Source organism: Acanthopagrus latus, chromosome 3 (assembly GCF_904848185.1).
Source record: "Acanthopagrus latus isolate v.2019 chromosome 3, fAcaLat1.1, whole genome shotgun sequence".
Lineage (NCBI taxonomy): Eukaryota > Metazoa > Chordata > Actinopteri > Spariformes > Sparidae > Acanthopagrus > Acanthopagrus latus.
This window is the reverse complement of record NC_051041.1, coordinates 4,179,926-4,201,488: the sequence shown is the minus strand read 5'-3', so window position 1 is coordinate 4,201,488 and position 21,563 is coordinate 4,179,926. Positions and strand designations below refer to the sequence as shown.

The 21,563-nt window shown below is 42.9% G+C and overlaps 1 protein-coding gene across 10 annotated transcripts in view; it reads right to left on the bottom strand.

Annotated features, from left to right (window-relative positions):
- The window catches only part of LOC119016699 (POU domain, class 2, transcription factor 2), a 97,559-nt gene that overhangs the window by 17,869 nt on the left and 58,127 nt on the right, over positions 1–21,563 (bottom strand). For 5 of the 10 annotated variants that reach the window (XM_037092838.1, XM_037092835.1, XM_037092836.1 and 2 more), the window contains 15 exons: positions 17,162–17,227; positions 17,012–17,040; positions 16,418–16,474; positions 14,372–14,503; positions 13,200–13,469; positions 12,971–13,085; positions 12,644–12,735; positions 11,236–11,493; positions 11,002–11,143; positions 10,555–10,703; positions 10,221–10,418; positions 10,063–10,111; positions 9,321–9,468; positions 8,569–8,642; positions 1,175–6,286 (listed from right to left, as the gene is read on the bottom strand). In XM_037092838.1, the coding sequence (XP_036948733.1) occupies positions 5,904–6,286; positions 8,569–8,642; positions 9,321–9,468; positions 10,063–10,111; positions 10,221–10,418; positions 10,555–10,703; positions 11,002–11,143; positions 11,236–11,493; positions 12,644–12,735; positions 12,971–13,085; positions 13,200–13,469; positions 14,372–14,503; positions 16,418–16,474; positions 17,012–17,040; positions 17,162–17,219 (2,154 nt within the window). In that variant the 5' untranslated portion in view covers positions 17,220–17,227 and the 3' untranslated portion in view covers positions 1,175–5,903. Of the gene's footprint in view, positions 1–1,174; positions 6,287–8,568; positions 8,643–9,320; positions 9,469–10,062; positions 10,112–10,220; positions 10,419–10,554; positions 10,704–11,001; positions 11,144–11,235; positions 11,494–12,643; positions 12,736–12,970; positions 13,086–13,199; positions 13,470–14,371; positions 14,504–16,417; positions 16,475–17,011; positions 17,041–17,161; positions 17,228–21,563 lie in introns of those variants that run through there. The other 5 variants (XM_037092841.1, XM_037092840.1, XR_005074236.1 and 2 more) reach the window with 4 other exon arrangements.

The window sequence follows — 21,563 nt, the reverse complement described above, 5'->3', positions numbered from 1 at the left end:
ACATGGAATGACCGTGAGTGTGTGTGTGTGTGTGTGTGTGTGTGTGTGTGTTTGTCGTGCAGTGTGTCGTTGCGGAGGTGTTTTTTTTTTTTTAAACTTTGGTATTATTCTCTGTCCACCGCAGCCGAGTCGGTCTACACAGGCACACGTGCAGACGGAGCTGCGCTGCTGTCGGAGAAAACCAACACGCCATCGTTAGAAAATATAAATTTGTATTTTTTTAAGTTGAGTTTGGTGCGAGCGGTGGATCAGCCCAAAAGGTCGAGACAAAACGGCGTAGATCAGCGTGCATGTTGAGGTGTTTTCCTCCGACAGCAGTGATGACACACACACCTTCCTCTCTACACAACACAGCCTCGTCCTCAGCACGCCGCTGAACTCCAAACGGCGGCGGACGCGTCGGTGCGCTCTGCAGGTTAAAGCCATAAGAACAACTGGTTAATGAAAATCTTTGTTTCTTCTCCATCAAACTAACTTGCTAGGGCCAGTTTCACATCCCTCACGCCTGAGTTCAGACAAGTCACGTCTTTTTTATTTGTATTTTTTCTTTTTTTTGTCATTAAAGCTTGAACGTGTATTTGGTTTTGTTTTTTCATGAGAGTATCAGAGGTATGAGTTAAAGCCCTCGTTCCTTCCTGAAGCGGGACCGAGGGGATCAGAAAGCTTTTTTTTTTTTCTTAAGAGAGCAGAGGAGGAGACGTGAACGGAGGAAATTATGAAATAATCGGCAAAAAGTTGAGGAATGTGACAGCTGGAGTGTGTGAAACTGAGCAGTCAAACAAGTTTACTGTCCAGTGATCCACGGTTTCCCAGATGAGCTCATTTTCACTAATTTTGCGGTCAGTCAGTTTCAGACAACTGAGGTATCGCGTCAGGCTGCACCATAAAGAATATTCAGTGTTTCAAAGTAATGAGAACATCGACTGTGAGGAAACATCTGTAGCACCATCTAACCAGGAAGTCCCCGTTAGCATCACAAGCTATTAGCTGTGTAACAAAAATAACAGTTTAACTACACATCAAACTTTACTATTATTGTTTGTAAATGTATGAAATCTGCATACATGAAGAAATAGTTTCAGAATTTGTAGCATTCTCATTTAATTATGCTAATCCAACCAATGCTATTTAGCATTTAGTCTGTCAGTCAGCTATTAGCTTAGCATTTTTTAAAAAAATTTCTAAATTAAAAATCTACCAGCTCACGTTTGAATGTAATAACACTTATAAAACTTTTCAGGTTTGCTCAGTACTCATCAATCTCTACGGCTAATGAATTAGCAACGTTTGCATCTTCCGTTACCATTCAGTCTGTTAGCCGGCAGTTACAGGATAGAAACATTTTCTAACCAGAGATCTCTAGATAAGATCCGGTTTCTGTGGGACGACCAGTTTTAATGTAGTAATGTGTAAACCTCTCACTAATTAAACAAGCTAAACTAACTGCGCGCTAACAAAGAGCTGGTGCAACCTGACAAAATACAATAATTAAGTAAATCAGTGTTACTGGGCTGTAAAAATCACCGACTGGAGACGATAAAACAGTCGCACACACTCCAGTTTCTGCATGAAATCTGAATCAAAACACAACTTTTTCATGATGATCATAATTTAAACACGCCATTTTCCTCCGTCACAGTTTCCCCGCTACTTTCTCTCTCTGTCTCAGGTCACAACAGTCTTTAGGTTTGTGTGTGTATTTTTTTTTTCCTTTGAAAACATTCGTTTGGCATCTTCTCTTCTTGTCTTGATCTCAAGAACACCCCTCTCTGCAGATACAAGCCTCACAGCAACCCCTGAAAAAACTATTACAAAGATCCAGAAAGACATAAATAGAAATCCAATAAATACATAAATAAAGAATCAATAAATAAACAAGGTGAGAGACAAAGAGGTTCATAAATACAAACGGACCGTTTTTTTCCCCCAATCCCCGAAAAAAGCACACACCTCCCTCATACAATAAATACAAATATTTTTTTTCCAACAAAGAGCCCGTGAGAGATAAAGAGTTTTAAAGCTTTTGGTTCTTAAATCAAGTCATCGTCTTCGGTCGTCATCATCAAAGGATAATAGTCCCAGCCTTTTATACATCAGCAACAAGTAAGAGCAGTTGAACATAGATTATTTTCCCCCTACAAAAACCTAGAAGAACTAATGGATACATTCCCTCTAAAAGTGGACGTTAACAGCCTTTAATCTGTCTCAGACGTCAGCGTCCCTCCCCCCATATCATCTTCATCACTGGTTGCCTTCAGCGCCTGTTATCAAAGCTCAGCTCTGGTTTCAACCTGGGCCTCGTTCTCCTCCGTCGTTCATCGACATTTAGCTCGAAATCAAATGAAAAATCAAAGTATTCCACTGGGTTTAGAGATTTTTCCGTCCTGGTGACCGAACTGTCAGCACGATATGAAAACAGACTTTTCTTTCTTGATCACAGTGAACATTTTTATAGGCAAATGTGTTGATACTGTTCCATAAAAACTCCTCCTTGGTGACGCATTCAGGGAAAATGAAAGATTTTAGAGTCAACTTAAGATCATCCTGATGTATTTTACATCAGTTAAATACATCTATCTGTTGACATCGCAAGCCGTGTTTGTGAAGACAATTTATTCTTAAGCCTAAATATGATAAAATGATGTTTTCCAAAATTAACCAAGTGGTGTTTGTGCCTAAACCTAACTAGACCATAAGCACAGTGTTGTCACAACATGAAAAAATATAACCGTACCTAAATAAATGTTAAGTTTCAGCATTTCAATGGTTTGCAGAATGTATATTTCCAACATTTATTCTGGTGATTAGGTTGAATTTAAAGAATGCTACACTCATCTTTTACACGTTAATGTCGATATAAATAGAAACCAGTGGATTCCTGTTAAGTAATAAAACAATCAGAGTTGATTCGGTTGTATTAAACCACCAGTGTAATGATGGAACGCTCCTCCTCTGGTTGTTTCTTTAAAAAGATACGACTGATATCTCAGCTGTTAGGTAAAACAATGGAACAATAAATGATGAAAGCTATAAGAGCATAAATAAACTCATATACTAAATGTCGCATGAACGTTGAAGAAGCTGCTTCGCGTGTTGATCTTTCTTTGATCGCTTCACGTTGGAGACGACGTGTGTGAAACAGGTCCAGGTTGAAAATGAGCCGAGTTCAGCTTCTGAAGCATCGAGCGACATTATTACATGTTTCTGTAACAGAAAACAGTGTTTTGTGTTTTTAGTTTGTATGCAAGAGAATTAACTTTATACTGACACATGCTCACACAAACACACACACACACCCACACACACTCTCTCTCTCTCTCACACACACACACACACACACACACACACCAGCTGAGCCACTCGTACAGCTTGTGCATTGGTTTGGTTGTTCTATTTGGTTTGGTTGTATGTCTAAAAAGTTTTGGTTTTCAGTTTTGGCTTTTTCACAACATTCTGGATCAACTAAAAAAAGTTTTTTTTTTTGTATCTTGGAAGCTACATTTTCACAGCTATTTCCAACCATGACGAAAACAAAAAAAAAAAAAGAAAAAACCCGGAGCACAACCGAAGAGACAAGAAGATATGAAAATAGACAACGTGTCGCCGAAACCCGCCACCTCCCCTCCCTCCCCCAGTCCCTCCCTCCCTCCCTCCCTCCCGCCGCATAATAAGTAGAAAGCAATGAGACGAATCCATACATCATTAACAGACACACTATGGAAAGCAAAAACAAAAATATATATATTCTCAAAGTCAGTTTTTGTTGAGGTTATTCCATATTTTATCCATCCAGGAAAAAGAAAGTGAGAACAAAGCCGAGGTCGCTGGCGGAGGGTGAGAGGGAACGATTTCTGTCTGTCGATACAAGAACAGCAATCACAGCTAAAGACGGACAGACAGACAGGGCCTTCCTCCCCCCTTCTCTCCCCTCGTCCTCCCCCTCTTTGTTTGTATTTGGTTTAGTTACAGTTCAGTCACTCATACATAACTAGTAGCAGTAGTAGTAGCTTTTGGTTTTGGGTTACTTTTTGGTTTTTTGGTCCGCCGCTTCGAGCGCACCTCCTCCTGCTCCTCTTCCTCCTTCTTCTTCTCCTCCTCCTCTTCTTCTCCTTCCTCTCCTTCATGCTTTCCCCCTGCAGCTTTTCATACCTTTGGCTCCTCCGCTCCTGACCGCTTCTCCTTCTCCTCCTCTTCTTCTTCTCCTCTTTTCTTTTGGCCCTTTGATCTGATCTTTGGAGACAAAGGAGAGGGGCAGATGGGAGGGAGGGATGGAGGGCAGGGGTCTGGGGGCAGTAAGGGGAACGCCGGTGCTTCACCTCTTTCTTTTGTTCTTTTTTTTTTGGTTTGGACTCTTTCTTATGCTTGTAGTGTGTGTGTGTGTGTGTGTGTGTGTGTGTTTTCCTTTGACACTGCTGAGGTTTTGTCTGGACACTCGTCTCCCGGGCGAATCCAGAGACAACGCAGCCAGAGGCGATGCTTTGGTATCCAAGAGTGACTGTCTGGTGGTGGATGAGCAGTCTGGAGGATGACATGATGATGGGATGGGTGTGTATGAGGCGATAATAAATAAAAGACGGCAAATAATGCTGAGAGAAATAATCCCAAGACTGTCCACATCTGCCTGTGGTGTGTTTCCTCTGTGTAGTCTGAACAAACAATGAGAATATCGATGATGACGATGACGACGATAATGGAAATGAAAATCCTGACAGAAATGCTGTTTTCCAACGAAAAAAATTAAGATGTAAATAATCCCCGAAGTCCGTGTCGATCTTTAAAGTTGACATTAAAGCTAAACAACCACTTTCTACCTGCGGGTCAAACGGAATTTTACCAACATGTTTAGTTGATTTCATCCTTTTCACGTGCCAGACGAGTGGGTAAGTCACAGAGTAGCGTTTCATGAATACCAAAAAGCTCCAGCATTCACAGGAGAACACGGTAAAAGTTATTTTTATACTGTGGTCTGTATGGATTGGCACCTTACCTGATGCTATAGTAATTATAGTGGTAAACCCCACCCGTCTGCCACCCCAGGCTGACTAAAACAAACACCGTCTGTTCTGATGGATGGTGGGTTCACACTGTAAAGCTGTAAAGAGGTAGGTAGATATTCTGCAGGTGGGACCAGCTGTAAAAATTAATCTTACGTATTAAAAGCGGTGAATATAAAATCATAGAAAAATAGATGTTTTGTAAATCTTGAACTGAAAAATGAGAATAATGGAAAATCCTGACTGACATGGAAAATGTTTGTCATGAGTGGAGTGCTGAACTGATCCGGGACAGATCAGAATCTAAAGCTTTTCTCTCCGTTTGTTGTTTTTATGTCTTTTTTGGTTTTCAGTTTTTGGTATTTGGAGATTTTGGTTTTCATCTTTCTAAGTGTGTTTCTCTTTGAGCGTCTTTTCTTTGTTTTTGTTTTTTTTTATATTTGGTTGCAACCACATGACCCTCCAAGCTTGTTAAACAAGTCTTTTCTTTTTGCCTCCCATGTCTCACACACAGTCTCGCTTCTCATCCCTGCCCTCAAAGAGTTCATTTGTTCTCTCCAGCTGATAAAAAGCGTGGTGTCCGTTTCCTCAGTGCCACCTCTCCAGCTAAAGATCATTATTTGGTTTCAGATTCCCCCCCTCCGTTCTGCAGTTCTCTCTATCCTCTCCATCCTCCCTCTCTCTTTGCTTCCTCCCCTCATCCATCTGTGTATATTTTTGGCTTCAGAAGATTTCAGCGGGGAGGCGGAGAAAGAGAGAGATGAAATCAGAGATGGATCAGACAGAGAGATGGCTTTGGTTGAAAGGCGAGGTTGTAAATTTAGATTCTTAAAGCTCCTTTAACGCTCTGCTTCCTCCTCTTCCTCCTCCTCGTCCTCCTGATAGGATACTTTGGCTGTCAGTCAGGGATCACTCGGCCATGGCCCCTCCCAGGGGCGGCGGGGAGGCTTCGCTGAAGGAACAGAACGAGGCGGGGCTTGAGCAAGGAGACGCCGAGTCCTCATGGCACGAGGTCGGGCTCATGAGGTCGCTCGCACCAGGGGGTGGAGACTGGGAGAACGGAGGCCTCAGGCCGCACCCACTGCTGCTGCCGCCACTTACCAGTCCCATGGCTTGCGTGGAGGCTGTCGCCATGGATCCGGTCACCATGGGGAGGAGGGTGGGGCGGTTGAGGAAGAGGGACTGGCGGAGGGAAGCGGGGACCGCTGGACCCCCAGGTCCGCCCAGAAGCATGTGACTCGCTGCCCCCTCGAGGCTTGAGATGGGCAGCTGACCACCGCTGGCTGCCAGGGCTGGGAGGGATGAAAGAGAGGAAGACAAGGGTAAGAGTGTGGACAGTGATGGAGGAAGGACATGAGGACGCGGGTGGAGAGAGAAGGAGAAAGATGGAGGAAGAAATGAGACAAGGGTGGAGAGGAAAAAAGAGGACGAGGGAAGATACATGTGGAAAGACAAAAAAGAAAGAAACTCAAAAGAAAACAGAGGGATGAAAGTAGAGATCAGACAAATGAGTGATGAATGCAAAGTGACAGACGATGAAGAGGAGGACAAACGTAGAGAAGAGGCAGTGAAGAGGACGTGGAGGGCGGAGATGGTTCACAGTGAAGACATCACACACATCAGGAGCAGTGTGAACATTTAAGACCTGGATGGTGGAGATAAAGATGACGAGTGAGTGGATACAAACAGTTCATACACGTTGTCTTATCTGCAGTTTAAGAATAAATAATTTACAGTCATGTGGTTCACCCAAATCACAACCCAACATTTTTCAAAAATATCTCAGAGTAATCTCCGCAGTATAAACTCGCTCCTTCTCTAAACTGTTTGTCTGAAGGATTAACAAAGACAGAATGAATCCTGGAAGGACGCTCTGTTACTGACGTCTGAATGCTGATAATTCAGTTTACAATTCTGTGAGCGCTACTTAAAAAAAACAAAAAAACAACAGATAAACAGAAACTACCTGCATGAGCAGATACCACAAGAGGTAAATAAGAAAATATGTTTTTTTGTAATTTGAGTGAACTGACCCTTTGTTTACTGTTTACATGAGGAGGTAATGAATAACTAAGATAAATGATGGTCAGCAGAGGATGAAGATGGAGATGATTATTTACGACACATGCACACAACCAGCACATTATTCTACAGGATGCAACGAATCGGGTCAGAATGCTGCAATCAAAGAACAAGAAAGTCATGACATGACAATACCAAAATACCAAATACCAAATACCAAATACCAAATAGAAGCTCTCCTGTTTTAAGCAACTTTGAGGTCCTGAGTATATATATATCTGAGTCCCCTTGGCAGCCACGCATCTCGCCCTACAAAGTGACCATGAAGTCCCTGTGCTTTGTATTTAAAGCTCAAAGCAGAGGAGAAGCAGCGCGTCCGTAAAGACACCAAAACATGGAAGAGAATCCCAGCGCACTTTTTCAAAAACATGAGTGCTGTTCAACACAAAAATGACATGTGTCGCATGATTTTGGGGGACTTAAAATATTTGGAAAACACAAAATAAAAATTCAGATGTGTCACAGAGTAAAAAAATGAAACACTATAATGTCCCTGACTCATTTTGCGTAGTGTTTTATCTCTCAGTGGAAAATATCAGCCCAAAACTGTGAAGACTTTGTACTTTTCCACAAAATATCTGCAGTAAACTCGGCAGAACAGCCTGTCTGTCAGTCAGAGCTCCATCCTAACAGAGAGTGACACCCGCTGACTTTTGAATTCCAGTGTAATAGCTGATGCTTTTATCCATTACCACACCGTGAGTGTAAACATTCATAGCGCGTGTGGCCCCAGAGGGATTCAAAGCAGAAATCCTTTCACGTCAGCCCTCCTCTTTTCACCGAGGCTCCTCTTTCTTCCCTCCTTCAGACCTAAAACTCTATCAGAGCCGACAGTGCCAGAGCTGCAGTTTCCATAACAGACTGTATCCTTCTCATCAGCACATGGCCCGGAGGAGGCCGGCTCTGAATGACGCCCGACGGAGCAGGAGAAAAGTAGGAAGGTCTGAATCGGCGCTATAGGGAGATGGACCAAGGGACGGATTCAAAGCTGAGCTCTACGAAGCTTATTTGTGATGCTTAATTGATTTGGCGGCAGATCATCTCTTATAAAAAGGGGAATTTTTGACTGGAAGCTGGTTATTTAGCCACCAGGCGTTGATATTGAGAGGGAGGGGATTGTGCCTGTTCAACTGTTTACTGTAAGCTGACTTGGCCTCTCTAAGCTTCGCCATAAGGGGCTCTTGTCACTTTGTGATAATAGCAGGCTATTGTACGAGAATCAAATTGAATCTTTCACCATACTGAGCGATTCAGAAAGTTTGGGCTGAGGAGGAGGAGGAGGAGGAGGAGGAGGAGGAGGAGGAGGAGGAGGAGGAGTGTGGCTGCAAGGGAATTCATTTTGGACAGAATGGATGAAGGGTGAAATGGGAAGTGGTCTTTAGAAATGGAGACTCGTGAAGAAGACCGGCCGAGGCTGGAGGGGACAGGCCGCATGCACCGACACACACACACACACACACACACACACACACACACACACACATACACACACCTTGCATGGTAGCCAGGGGATTGCTGCCAATGAGGGCCTGGTTCATCCCTGTGCTTACTCCCATCATTGTGTTCCTGAAAAGTGGATGGACCACAAATTCACACACACACACACACACACACACACACACAGGTAGAGAAAGAGTTGGCAGGTTAAGCGTTATAAATCAATGATCTTATATGTTACTTGTGTAACTGAGGCACCGGCAGCTTCTTGTCCGCATACTTCAGCTTGCATGTATGTTTTCAGTGATCAGCCTGCAGACATTGCAGTCAAACCTGTGTGGCAGCAGTTTGACAGCCCTCCGACAGCTGGGAGTGTTGAAGTCTGAATCCAATAACTAACACTGAAAAACTGTGTTGCTTTTAATGTAGAAGAGTTAATTAAACCTTTACGAAGAGTTGGTCTTTTATTTTCTTTCGGGCTGCAACCACTGATATATTTCATCATCACTTGATTATGTGTTGTGTGATAAATTGTGTGGTTTATAAAATATGAAAAAACAGTGAAGAATCCAACACATTTTCCAACAAATTAAGATTTCATGTTTCTGTCTTTATCTGACCAGCAGCTCAAAAACAAATATTTATTTTACACATGAAATTGAATTAAACATACAAACATCAGCTTGTATAGATTTTTTATATATAATAAATTACACATTACTTGTATTTCAATGTCTGTTTTTATTCTACTTAGGCTGATAAGCAAGTATTTGTGATTTAATGATCACTTTGTTTTTTAACACTCACCCAGTGTTGAGCCCGTGGGCCCCGAGGCTGGCTGGGGCGGGGCTGGCTGTGCTATGAGGAGGCGGAGTCACAGCAGAGGAGGTGGAGCCTATCGCAGCTGAGCTGACGGGAGTCATGGGGCAGGATGCTGACGGTGATGAACTGGCAGCTGAGGAGAGGAGATGAAGAGGAGCATTGTTGCCATGTTTGGATGAGTTACAGCGTTATTACTAAATTCGGTGACAGTTCGTCATCAACAGTCGGGACCTGGAGATTTATAAACATCTTTTTTAACTCCATTCAACTTCAGACTGGACAGAGAAGTTTCAAAAGTATTAGCCTCGGCTCAACAGGCCAATAAATTTCCAGCGGTGTTTGTTACCTGTCAGGCCATCTGTCATATCTGAGAAGCCTGGGATAACTCACACTGCAGCCCAGCTCTATAAATCTCTATGACTCATGGAGGTAAACAACTCAAGATGGGACCAGTGCTTCCATGTTGTTGTCAACAAAAACGTTGTTGTTTTCTATTTCAATCTTTCTCTCACAGAAATCATTTTTTTCCAAAGTGATGATACTTCAGTGTTTCATCAAACCGGCGACAATACAGAAATATCAACTTCTACCAAATAATGTCAGGACCGGTTTAATCTTCCTGTGACTGACCTCAGGGTCCCAAAAACATAACGGAGAAGCACGGCGCTAACCTTTAATTATTTATTGACGAGACTCTACACAGGCACAAACAGTAATTACACCTCACCTGTTGTGCTGAGGCTGGTGGTGACCTGGGACAGACCATGACTGGATATCTGTAGAGGGAGAGAGAAGTCAGGAAATACTTCCATCCATCCATCTGCGAAACAATTATCAGGCCAACTTCGAGTAGTAAAGGGTCAGTGGATTCACGGTGGACTGTACCATGTGCGGGCTGTAGCAGGGGGCTTTGTGCGTCACAACAGGCGAGGTCTGGCTGGGCAGGGGAGGGGTGGTGCTGCTGGAGGGGTTGATGCGTTTCTCTTTCTGCCTGCGGTTGCAGAACCAAACACGAATCACTTCCTTCTCCATGTTGAGCTGCTCCGCCATGAGCAGGATCTCCTCCGAGGTAGGCTTCTGGTTCTGAGGGGGAAAACGTCACAACGTCAGACACAATTTAAATCCTTTCAGATCTTAACTACAAATTCAAAATATGTTTTAATATGAATACTATGGTGCAATTTTGGGGACATGTTTGCTTGTCTTTTTGGTCTCCTACCATGTTAAAGTTGCGCTCTAAAATCACTCGCACGTTGGTCTCGATGCTGGTGCGCTTCTTCCTGCGTCGGCCGGGTAGACCCTCGAGTCCCAACATGGGGGAGGAGAGAGAGGATGGGCTGGGCAGCATGCTGTCCACTGCCATGGTTTCTGTCAGAGAGAGAGACATGATACACAAAAGAGACGGAGAGATGAAGACATGTAGGCCAACGGATAGAAAAGCAGTGAAGATAAGAATGGTTTGTTCCATATTATCTAAAAATGTAATTCTTTCAACAGACATTTAGAGTCTTAAGAAATATTGCAATCTGAATAACTGCAGCTAATAAACATCTTTCTTTTCCGAACAAAATCGCCGCCTCATTTTACATCAAATACATGACAGAAGTGTGTTCGCTGTCAACCAAAATAAGGAAACCTGCTGCTCTGGTAAGTTTCGGATGTTTACCTGCGTCACTCAGCCACTTCTCGAGCAGCGGTTTCAGCTTGCACATGTTCTTAAAACTCAGGTTGAGTGCTTCAAATCGGGAGATGGTGGTCTGGCTGAAGTCGTTGCCGTACAGTTTGCCCATAGCCACGCCGACGTCTCCCTGACAGAGACAGATGAACAGTGTCAGATACTAAACTGAGACACACACAGACACACACTCCTGTTAATCTTCCTCTTGATTCTCTCTCTTACCTGGGTGAATCCCAGCTTGATGCGTCGTTGTTTGAAGGTGCGGGCAAACTGCTCCAGCTCCTCCAGGTCGCTGGGCTCTTCCCCCAGGTGACCCCCGTGACCTCCGGAAGTCAAGGATGTCAGTGAGGAAGCCATGGTGCTGCTGGATGCTGATCCTCCTCCTACGGATGTCACAACACCGACACCGCTGCTGCTGGTGGCGACTACAGAGCCGCCCGCACCACTGCTTCCACCGACGACATCGCCGCTCTTCTCCCTCTGTGAACCGGAGGAGATAAAACAAAACCTGGGGTTGAGCATGTGAGACCTGAGAAATTAAATCGATCTTAAACCCTGCGTGTGACAGAGCTGAAAAGGTTTGGACAATCATTTTCAGGAAAAATATCATTTTCACTTTGCAGGAATTGAAATAAACTCGTAGTGAATAGATATGAGGTAATCAGCTGGGAAACATGCATAAGAAAATAATCATTTGACCCAGGCTGCCCTGACAAATAATATAGATCTGACAGGCATAGTGCAACATGCCCTTCTTGTATTATAAACAGGATGAAAATGCTGCAAATCTGGAAACAGAGTTTGACCTCAGCCTGTCTCGGGTCAGCTGACAACAAGAAGACACACAGTATGTCAAAGCAGGAATCTGACCCTGTGAGCTTTTGTGAGTATCAACTAATCGTGCATGATATCTGCTGCTGCACACCTCATTTACATTCATCGTCTCTGTGCATAAAATACATGAACAAGCAGAAGCCGCTGCCGTCGTGTTTGACATGACTTCATCACAGCGTAATGAAAAATCTATAATGCCCCTTTGGTGTGTGGGGATGCATTCATGCATTATGTTATAGAAGATAAAGGCTGAGGACACAAGGTGAGCTGGCTGACTTGAGTGAGAATACATGATCAAGATCCTCAATGGATTCTATAATGAAAAGAACCTGCCGTGAATACATTTTGTACTGAGCAGCTACCTTGACCTTTTCCTTTAGCATACAGGCAAAGCAGATAGTTGCAGGTATTTGTTTAAAGTGACTTTGCTTAAGTCAAGTGTGTTTTGTATTCTGCAGGTGGTTCACAGCAGATGACGGCTGATAATGGTGAATGTCAGTCTGACAGGAGCACTGTGGCGCGCAGAGTCAACATCTGTTTGATATGCATGACAAAAAAACCCTCCTGCTTGTTGTGTCGTCAAGGTCTGTAGTTCTCTTTCACACACTCCACATTGTTTGAATACTAGTTTGTTTTTTCATATATTATACTTCAGTCTCTCTTGCAAACTTGCAGCTACTGAATGAAGTTCGAGCTCTGCTTTAAAAAGAGACGGATGGAAGAGAAAAGTCAGATGTGACCAGCTGTGGGTGGGTTTTTTTTGTCCAGCGTAAAAGGAGTAAAAGAGATTTTCTACCTGTGCTTGGAGTCCCAGGCGAGGTGGGGTTGTCAGTAGTCCCCCTGGGCTTTGCTGAGGTAGCTGGATCAGATTTGGTGTTGAGAGCAAACCTGTGAAAGGAAGACGGACCGATTACAAAGCAAACAATCAATAAACCTGTCAATCAATTTATCAAATGAATCCAGTAGAACTAACCAAAGCTAGAAAAAGTGATTTATGCCATGTAAAATGATTTGCTTTTGTTTAGAGAAAGAATATCTAATGGTGTTTTAATTCCTCAGATTAACTGCTCTGTGATGTATTTATTTTAATCATCAGACAAGACGTTTCCTCCGTTGCCCTCACCCTGCTGCTGCTGCTGGGCCTGTGCTGGCTGAGACAGGAGGAACTGGGCAGGAGACTGGAGATGATGACCTGGCATCAAAACCAGCTGCTGGAGCTGCAACAGCTGCTGGATGTCCTGCAATAAAAAAAAGAGAAATGTCTCAATATACAGCACAAAGATCTAGTTAAAAGGTTATCTCCGCTGCACGGTGAACACTTAATAAAAAAGTGAGACATAACATGTTTGTACCTGGGCTGTGAGCTGGATTGGCTGCGATAGAGCCAGCTGTGGTGGGGCTTGGACAGTTTGCTCCTGTTTGGTTGACTGTTGCTGCTGCTGTTGCTGCTGGGATTGTGATTGGTTCTGCTGCTGCTGCTGCTGGTTGGCTTGATGTTGTGCGGCGGCGTGGGCAGCGTGAGCGGCGTGGGCAGCGTTTGACTGCTGGACGGCGGCCGCCAGGAGCTGAGCCTGAGCCTGTTGGAGGAGCAGCTGCTGCTGAGCCGGTAGGAGAGCGGCAAGCTAGGGGAAGAGCAGGAGGACGAGGAGGAGGATGAGGAGGAGGAGGAGGAGGAGGAAGAGGGCGAAGAGTGACAGAAATGAGGAAAGCGATGGCATATGAGATGAAAGTGTAAACATGCAGAGAGGACACAAGGAGAGTTGATGGACAGGTGGAAGTATGATAGAATGAAAGGACACGTGAAGGAGGAAAATAATGGAGAAAAGTCAGGAGAGACAACACAGAGCAGCGTCAGCTACGCATTCCAGGAACAGAATTGTAGGTGAAACTGTTAGCGAACAGTAAAAGCGTGCCAGAGCAAGACAAGCGAGAAAGCCATCCACTTAACTCACAGAATGTTTAGCTGCGGTATTTCGCTCAACTGTAGATAATGCAACTCTGACGACTGTATTACATGTTGAGCAAGTGTCTTCTTGCTCTTCAGGGCAGTTATGTACTTTCTGAATACTTTCCTGTGTGCTCATGCATGACGAGGATCACATAATCACTGCAAACTGAACATTATGAACTAAGTAATGACATGTTGGCATAAAAGCATGTTTGACGATTCATTTGACCTGAAAGTTTGGTTGATATAACCCGGTGACAGCAATGCTAAACTCCACAAAGTCAGATTTTAGACAACTTGGAGCCATAATTTTTGAAATCCTAGAGCAGTGAAATGCGCCAACTCTCACCGTGTTTTGCTAAAATGTCAGGTGAAACTGGGACTGTTGTGACAAGTCCTGTCGATGTGGCTGCATGCAGATTTTGCTTTAAAGACACGAGTCACTGAAACTTCATTCCATTTTAGATCGGACAAAACAAAAAGCGCCTGGTGATGACATTTTAACACTGAAAGAACAAATGTGATCAGATGTGTTTGTGTGTGTGTGTTTGTGTGTGTGTGTGTGTGTAGTCTCACCCCTGCGAGCTGGCTGCCAGCCAACATCAGCTGTGTGTGGTGGTGCTGGGTCTGTTGCTGTTGGTGGGAAGGAGGAGGTGCAGGAGGAGCAACGGTGCTATGTGCCATCTCAGAGCTCTCCTCAGTCTTTCCCTGAAGAAGATCACAATGTTAAATTCAATGCCAGCTGGTATCTTTATCTTTAAACTGTGATGATGCACGGAAGGTTTTTTTTAGACATTTTCCATCACATTCACACAGTAACACACACGCTGACAGGTGCAGTTATATTTTAAGACTGTAGTTTCGGGTTTTATTCTCTCACACTCAGGGTGAGAAAACACAAGAAATTATACTGAACCTGTGCAAAATCAAACTGCTGGTTTTTGTTATACAGCAAGAAAACATCTATTTGAGTTTTAAAATCATCTTGTGAATTATGTTACTTTGTTTTCACCGTGTTTGTGTGCAGTAATCCTCTTGAAAATGCTGCTAGTCTGCTCCCAAAATGATTAATCGTAGACCAGAGACACAAAGCCCTAAATCCACTTGTGAAAAACACATTAACAGAAAATGTAAAATCCCACTTTAGACATAATTTCTAGCATATTTTAGCCTCCAAACAAACAGACTCTTGATGTGAGATTGAGATTGATGTTAATTGAACAAATCCTCAGGTTGAGCCCTGATGGCTCACCTGGAAGAGCCTGCACCCAATTTACAGAAGCTGAGTGTCCTATCAAAATAAAGGCTAAAAGGCTCCCAAAATATGTTCATGTTTATGTTTATCCAGACCCTAAACAGCAGCATAACTATGAGTGCTGCAGAGCTGAAGTGATAAACCAGTTTGAGACCGTTCAAATATTTGTGGAGACAGGAAACAGGTTTCTAAGAGCGTAGAAGACAAACCACATTTTGGAGTCCAAGATATTCATTAGTGCTCCTTCATTTGACTTTGACCTGAACTCTAGTGCCCCTCTGCTGCTGCTTACCGCTGATTCACATTCCCAAGTATTTACCAGTCATCTGTCCAGAAGGATGAGTCAATCGTCCTCGTTCTCAGGGTGTCAGAAACATTCCAGGGCTGCTGACCTCTGACCTCGAGCTGTCGTTAGCCGTTCACAGCCCTGTCATTACCCATCCATCACTGCTGCACTGTGCTGCATCTTGACTTCTATCACTCTCTGTCACCTCATTCGCATCCACGATGCTTTCTGCCTTTTCTCTCAGTACTCGCAGCTTTTCAGTGAGGTGGGTGTGTACAAAGTCGCCTGATTTGCATATTCAGTGCTGCCTACAGGAGTCTCACCCTGGGCGCTGCAACAATGACTCACTACACACATACATTCAAGAAACCAATAAATGCGTGACAGATTTAAGGGGAAAGCATTACTAATGGTTCTAATAAAAAAAAAAAGTAATTCATGCCTTCATTACATAACAACTGTTTTGATATATCTAAGCATTCTCCAGTCTTCAATATAAATGCAACTGCAAGGGTGTTGACTGGTTTGCGTGTCCTTGCCTCTCTTTATGGGCTAACTGGTGATTTTAGACCTGACTCATTACTTTCAAGGCTCACAATGGTCAGGCCCCACCCTACAGATGTTATTCACTGTCATTCAGCTCCTTGTATTTTAATATGGCCACCGCATGCCATCAGAACAGCTTCAGTGCACCTCTGCATTGATTCTACATCAACGTCTCTACTGGACAACATCGTTCGTCCACAAGAGATTCCCTCACGTGGTGCTTTGATGATGGAGGTGGAAAGACCAAAAACATCCCGTTAATGGTCAGCTTATGATTCACATCATATTCATATTTATCTAATCAATCAGTTGCCCTTCATGTGCTGTGGATGGGGACTTTTCCATGCAGGACGAGACCACTCACATCAGGATGGCAATGATCCACCAAAGGATGAAGGTGATTTCTAAGAACAAACCTTTTATTACTCTGCAGTGAATCACAAATCACACACACACACACACACACACACACACACACACACACACACACACACACACACACACACACACACAATGCATGTCTGAACTGGCTCACCTTAGTGCCAGCCGGCGTGGGAGAAAGGCTGAAGGGGCTGGTTTTCATTGGTTGGATCTGGAGCAAAGCAAAGCGAATTAAAATATAAATCTCCCAACATCAACATCATCCGATGATAGATCCAATCAAAGCCGCCCTGAGGTCTGTGTCTACACGCTCACAGTGAAGCTTGCATTCGTCTTTAATTGTTGAGAGAGATAAATGTGCTGACGCTGCAATCAATAATAACGTAACAACAGACGCTAGACCACATATCTGTTGAGACATGTGGACAGTTCCCAAATATTCTGTGAGAGGATTTTGTGACATTGCTCGATATGACATAAAAAGAAAAAGTCTCCCCAGCAGTTATTTCATTACATGCATCATTGTTTTTGATGGTAGCATATTTAACTACCCACTCAAAGTAATAAGATAAATAACATTAAGTGTATTGTGATGATTTGATACAGATATTCTGGCTATGATTCATTTATTTATTTCACTGTAATAATTTCATGGTTAATTTATAAGCAATCAAACACAAAAATGAATGCTCCGCTGAAGTAAATTCAATAAAACTGTAATGTCAGTGTGAGAAGTGTAAAAACCAACCTGGTCATCGGGGCTGTTTCTGTCGGAGTCTGAAACACAGAGAGGCCGCTTGTTAAACTGTGTGTGTGTGTGTGTGTGTGTGTGTGTAAACCTAAAAGATGTAGAATTCACGTGATTATCACCGATATCATGAAACGTGTGTGTGTGTACCTGAACTGTCCCCTGGATAGTCAGCCCCAGGGTTCTCCTCCTCTGCTGCTTTAGACATCCTGATATCTGCAAGAAAACACACGAGAACACACACACAACTTTAGAAACAGGCATTTACAAATACATGTAAGGACGTATAATTAAAGTGCACGCTGATGATGGTTGTTAGCTCAAATTCCTTCGAAATGCACTCTCAGTGACGACTGTCCAGTTAAAACATTTGTCAGCTGCACTGACTCACTCACACACACGAATTCTGATGTCCGACACAGAATATGAGACGGACAACGTAGAGAGACGACTTCTGGTGTTTAAAAGACTATGATGACAGAAATAATCTGTTTTTACATGTGTTGATTTGTTGTTAATTAATAGAGAATGAATAATTCATAATCATAACTTGCAGATTCATATTTCAAACGCACTGATGAGATCCACTGAAATGAGAATTTTAACAATTTAGTAAAGTCTGGTAAAGAAAACGAAGAAAACCAGGAAGCAAATGAGAACAAATACAGAGAAAACTAAAATCTTCTCTTTGTGGTTTTAACACTTTTTCGTGTCTCTGTCCCTGCACTCATTACACCCTCCCCCTGCTGTTCTGCTGCTTGTTCTCTTTCACCATTCAGAAATTCAAACAAGGGTACAAACAATCACTGCTTTCTGAAAGAGAGGTCAGTCCCAGAGTACTTGTACTTGACCTCCTGCATGTCAAAGTTCAACAGAGATCACTGCTGTCAGGAAGCATTTCAGTTCAGACAAATAGGGAGCGTATTTTTGACTCGACTGCCTCAACAAATGATTTAAAGACATGATTCTTTTTCGACGTGCGCTCGACCTGCTGTATCTTTGACAATGAGGAGTGGAAACGGGCTGCCATTGTCCCGTGACAACCTTGGCACTGCAGTATTGGTGATGAAACTCTGAAGCCTCGCTGGATAAAACTGTTGAGATAAAACCACAGATCTTTGTTCAAATGTGGAGGGAACATTCTCTGCAGTGATAACGCTGGACTAGAAAAATGACTGTTAAATTCTGTTTTCATTAAATACGACCTGCAGAAAACCCTGCAAGGCAAAACTGATGATACCACGCTCTAATTTAGCTCTTTAAAACGTAAACTTTATCGACTCAGGATGTTGAACTGGGATTAAGAATCAGCTTTTCGTGGCAGATCTCCTAACTAGCTGCTTCTGTTTGTGGTGACTTCTGGGATCACAGAAGTAATTGGTTGAGGAACGCCGCCGCCAGAGGAACTGCTTACCTGAGCAGCAGACATTACTCAGCACCGCCGCCGCCACCGCCGCCATCTTGGATAAAACACTACTTCACCCTCTGCACTACGCTCTTAACAACATCTGTTTTGTGCTTTTATACCTCATTTTCCCTCTTTGGCTCAAGGCTTCCGCAATAAACGGCTCAACTAGGGCACCAGCTCCCCCCCAAAAAAGATATTTCTATTAAAATTGTGGAAGAGGAAGCTTAAAATTTGAGCTCAGCATTCTTTCTACATTTGTCTGGATCAAGGTACACCAAATCGAACCACAACTCTGCTCTTCTTTGCTATAATTATAACTGCAGCTTCCGTCTTTCTGCTTCACTGCCTCCTTTACACCCAGTGGAGCAAATACAAAGCCCACATTTTGTGTATGATCACATAAGACAAGAAAAAGAATGACAACCTGGAAACAAAAGAAGCAAGAGGCTTACTGGAAATTATATATAAGCCCGGTGTGAGCATGTGTTTGTGTAATCTTATCATCAGGGTCACAGGCAAGTTCAAGGTGTGATGAAAGGAGGTGGAAATGAAGGAAGGAGGGGGGAGAAAGGAGGAGAAAAAGAGCAAGAAAAGGAAAAATAGAAAAAGATGGAGTGACGTAAGGAGAGAGGAAGATCAGAAAATATGATACTCAGCTGGAAAATATTTAGGGAATAAACACAGATGCTTTATCACCAATTAATAATAATGCACGTTAACGTCAACCTAAAAACTACAGTTTCCCACCAAACTTAGGCATGAAATTATATTTTTTAGAAATTCTGTCTTCTTCGGCTTCTTATTCACTTGTTTTGTGTTTAATGTCAAAACCTTTGACTTTCATCAAAGAAACATCTAGGAAATACAATTTGTAAGTCTCAATGTAATCAAAAATGCATTGCTCATTACTCCCACATTATCAGCATTAAAAGTAAACGCTGCTCAAAGACTGAGGAAGCCTTCAGTCAGTGGAGGGTTGCAGTTACACAATAGAACCAGATGGTGGCAGCACCCTCCTGGAAAAGCTGAACCAGACCTGCCTGTGTTTGTGTGTGTGTGTGTGTGTGTTTGTGTGTGTGCTGTATAGAGCACCCCACACAGTAATAAGTCATCTGAATCCTTTCTGTGCAAAAATAATCTTTCTGAAAAAAAAGTGCAAAACCCTACAGTAACAGCTTCACCTGGAAATAAAATGAAGAGCCTGAAACGTGACCTTCAAACTAAATCTGGAATAAAATTCTCTTCACAAAAATAACTCACAGGTGAAGATGATCATCTTTAGTTTAAAAACACAATTTACTTCTGTGACCTTCAGCGACAAAACATCTTCTTTCTGAGGCCAATAATCGCTGGCACCAAATAAACATAAAAGTCAGAGTCTCTCTGTAAAAATATTTAGTTTTACTGTCACAGCTTCCCTTTACGCTGAGTTTACTAAACTGTATTTCTCACTCTCACTCACACACACACACACACACACACACACACACACACACACACACACACACACACACACACACACACACACCGCTCAGTGTTGTTTTCCAGATGTATTGTATGTATGTATTGCTTTAGTGACCTTATGAATTACTGTCTGTTGCAACATTCAGACATAATAAACCGGAGCACAACTGACCGATTTCTGGAGTTTCGGGGCTGATACTGAAGAGGGAGCACAACAGTCTGATGCATAAATGCACACATGTTTTTTGTAAATCATGTAAGTATTTTACTTCAGTGAGATGAATAAATTGAGCAGTGTGTGGGACTTTCTCTTCTCCAAGATGATGCAGTGAACCTTAAAATGTGCTGGTTTGTGGTGAACACTTTAACAATGACCTTTAAAAAAAATCTTCAGTACACTGAAACTGTAATCTAAACTGAGATTTAGCATATTTTTCTGCATCACAATCTCTAAAGAAAAATTAACATTTTCATATCAGCACAAATTGGACAACATATACACCAAAAATAATAATACTGCCACTATAACACACAGGTACTACCAGCGCAAACATTAGATCTACAGTCACCAGTAGAAAATGTCACGTCACGTTTACCCTGTAGAACATAATTGCTAACAGGATATTGTCCTGATAATCATTAAAAACCAACTGGAACCAATTTAACTTATATTCATTTTGCAAACAAATATTTCTAATGTATTACAGATAAGACACCTTTGATCTATTTGTGAAAACAATCAAAGAATCTTTTATAAGTTTCTCAAAAATCAGAAAGTCATCCTGCACAAATATAAGATAAATGAATGGTGGTGACCTCATCCCTCTTGTTGTTTTTTAGCTTCAATTAAACTGATCCAGTCTAACTTGTTTATCTCCATTACTGAACTTTCTGATAACAAAAATCCACCACGATCAAGTTGTTGTGTACAGAAGCGTCAGTAGTTGAGATACAGTTCTGATACGACCATCACCACAACCCAAAGTGCAGCAAATCAGACCGGCACGATTTAAAAATACAATTTACTAAAATGCTGGATCCATCTCAATCAGACATGGGGTTAAATGTAATACACTCCACACACTCACACACACACACTCACACACACACACACACACGTATTATTCCGTACTCCCTTGTCCTCTCAGCATATGAAGGGAGGGACACCATAAAATCATTTTATCATCCCACTCCCCCCTCTCCCACCCTCCCGTCCATCTCTCCCTCCCCATAAAGCCTCAACTGTCCCCTGAACCCCTCTGGCCATGGGGCCTTCCAACCCCCCGCCCTCCGTCCCGTCCCAACCTCCTCATATATGCGAACAAATCAAACACACCGAACCCCAAAATGTCACAGATGTCCAGAGCACGAGGTTTAGTTTTCAAGGAGTATTAGATCGCCAAACTACCCCCCCCCCCCCCACTATAAACCTTCTACATCCTCCTGAAGACCACAGAAAACTTCACTTTGATTTTCACATTTTCTGTATTTTTTTTCTTTTTCGAACAAGTCAATTTACAGTGACCACTGTCCCAACACACTTCTCTACCCCGGGGCAATCTGAAAGAAGCAGCCGCTTGGATTCAAGGCAGGACCCCCCCCCCCCCAACACACCACCCGTCCTTACTCATCCGATCAGTGCTAATAGCAGAGAGGGAGAGAGGGGAGAGAGGGGAGAGA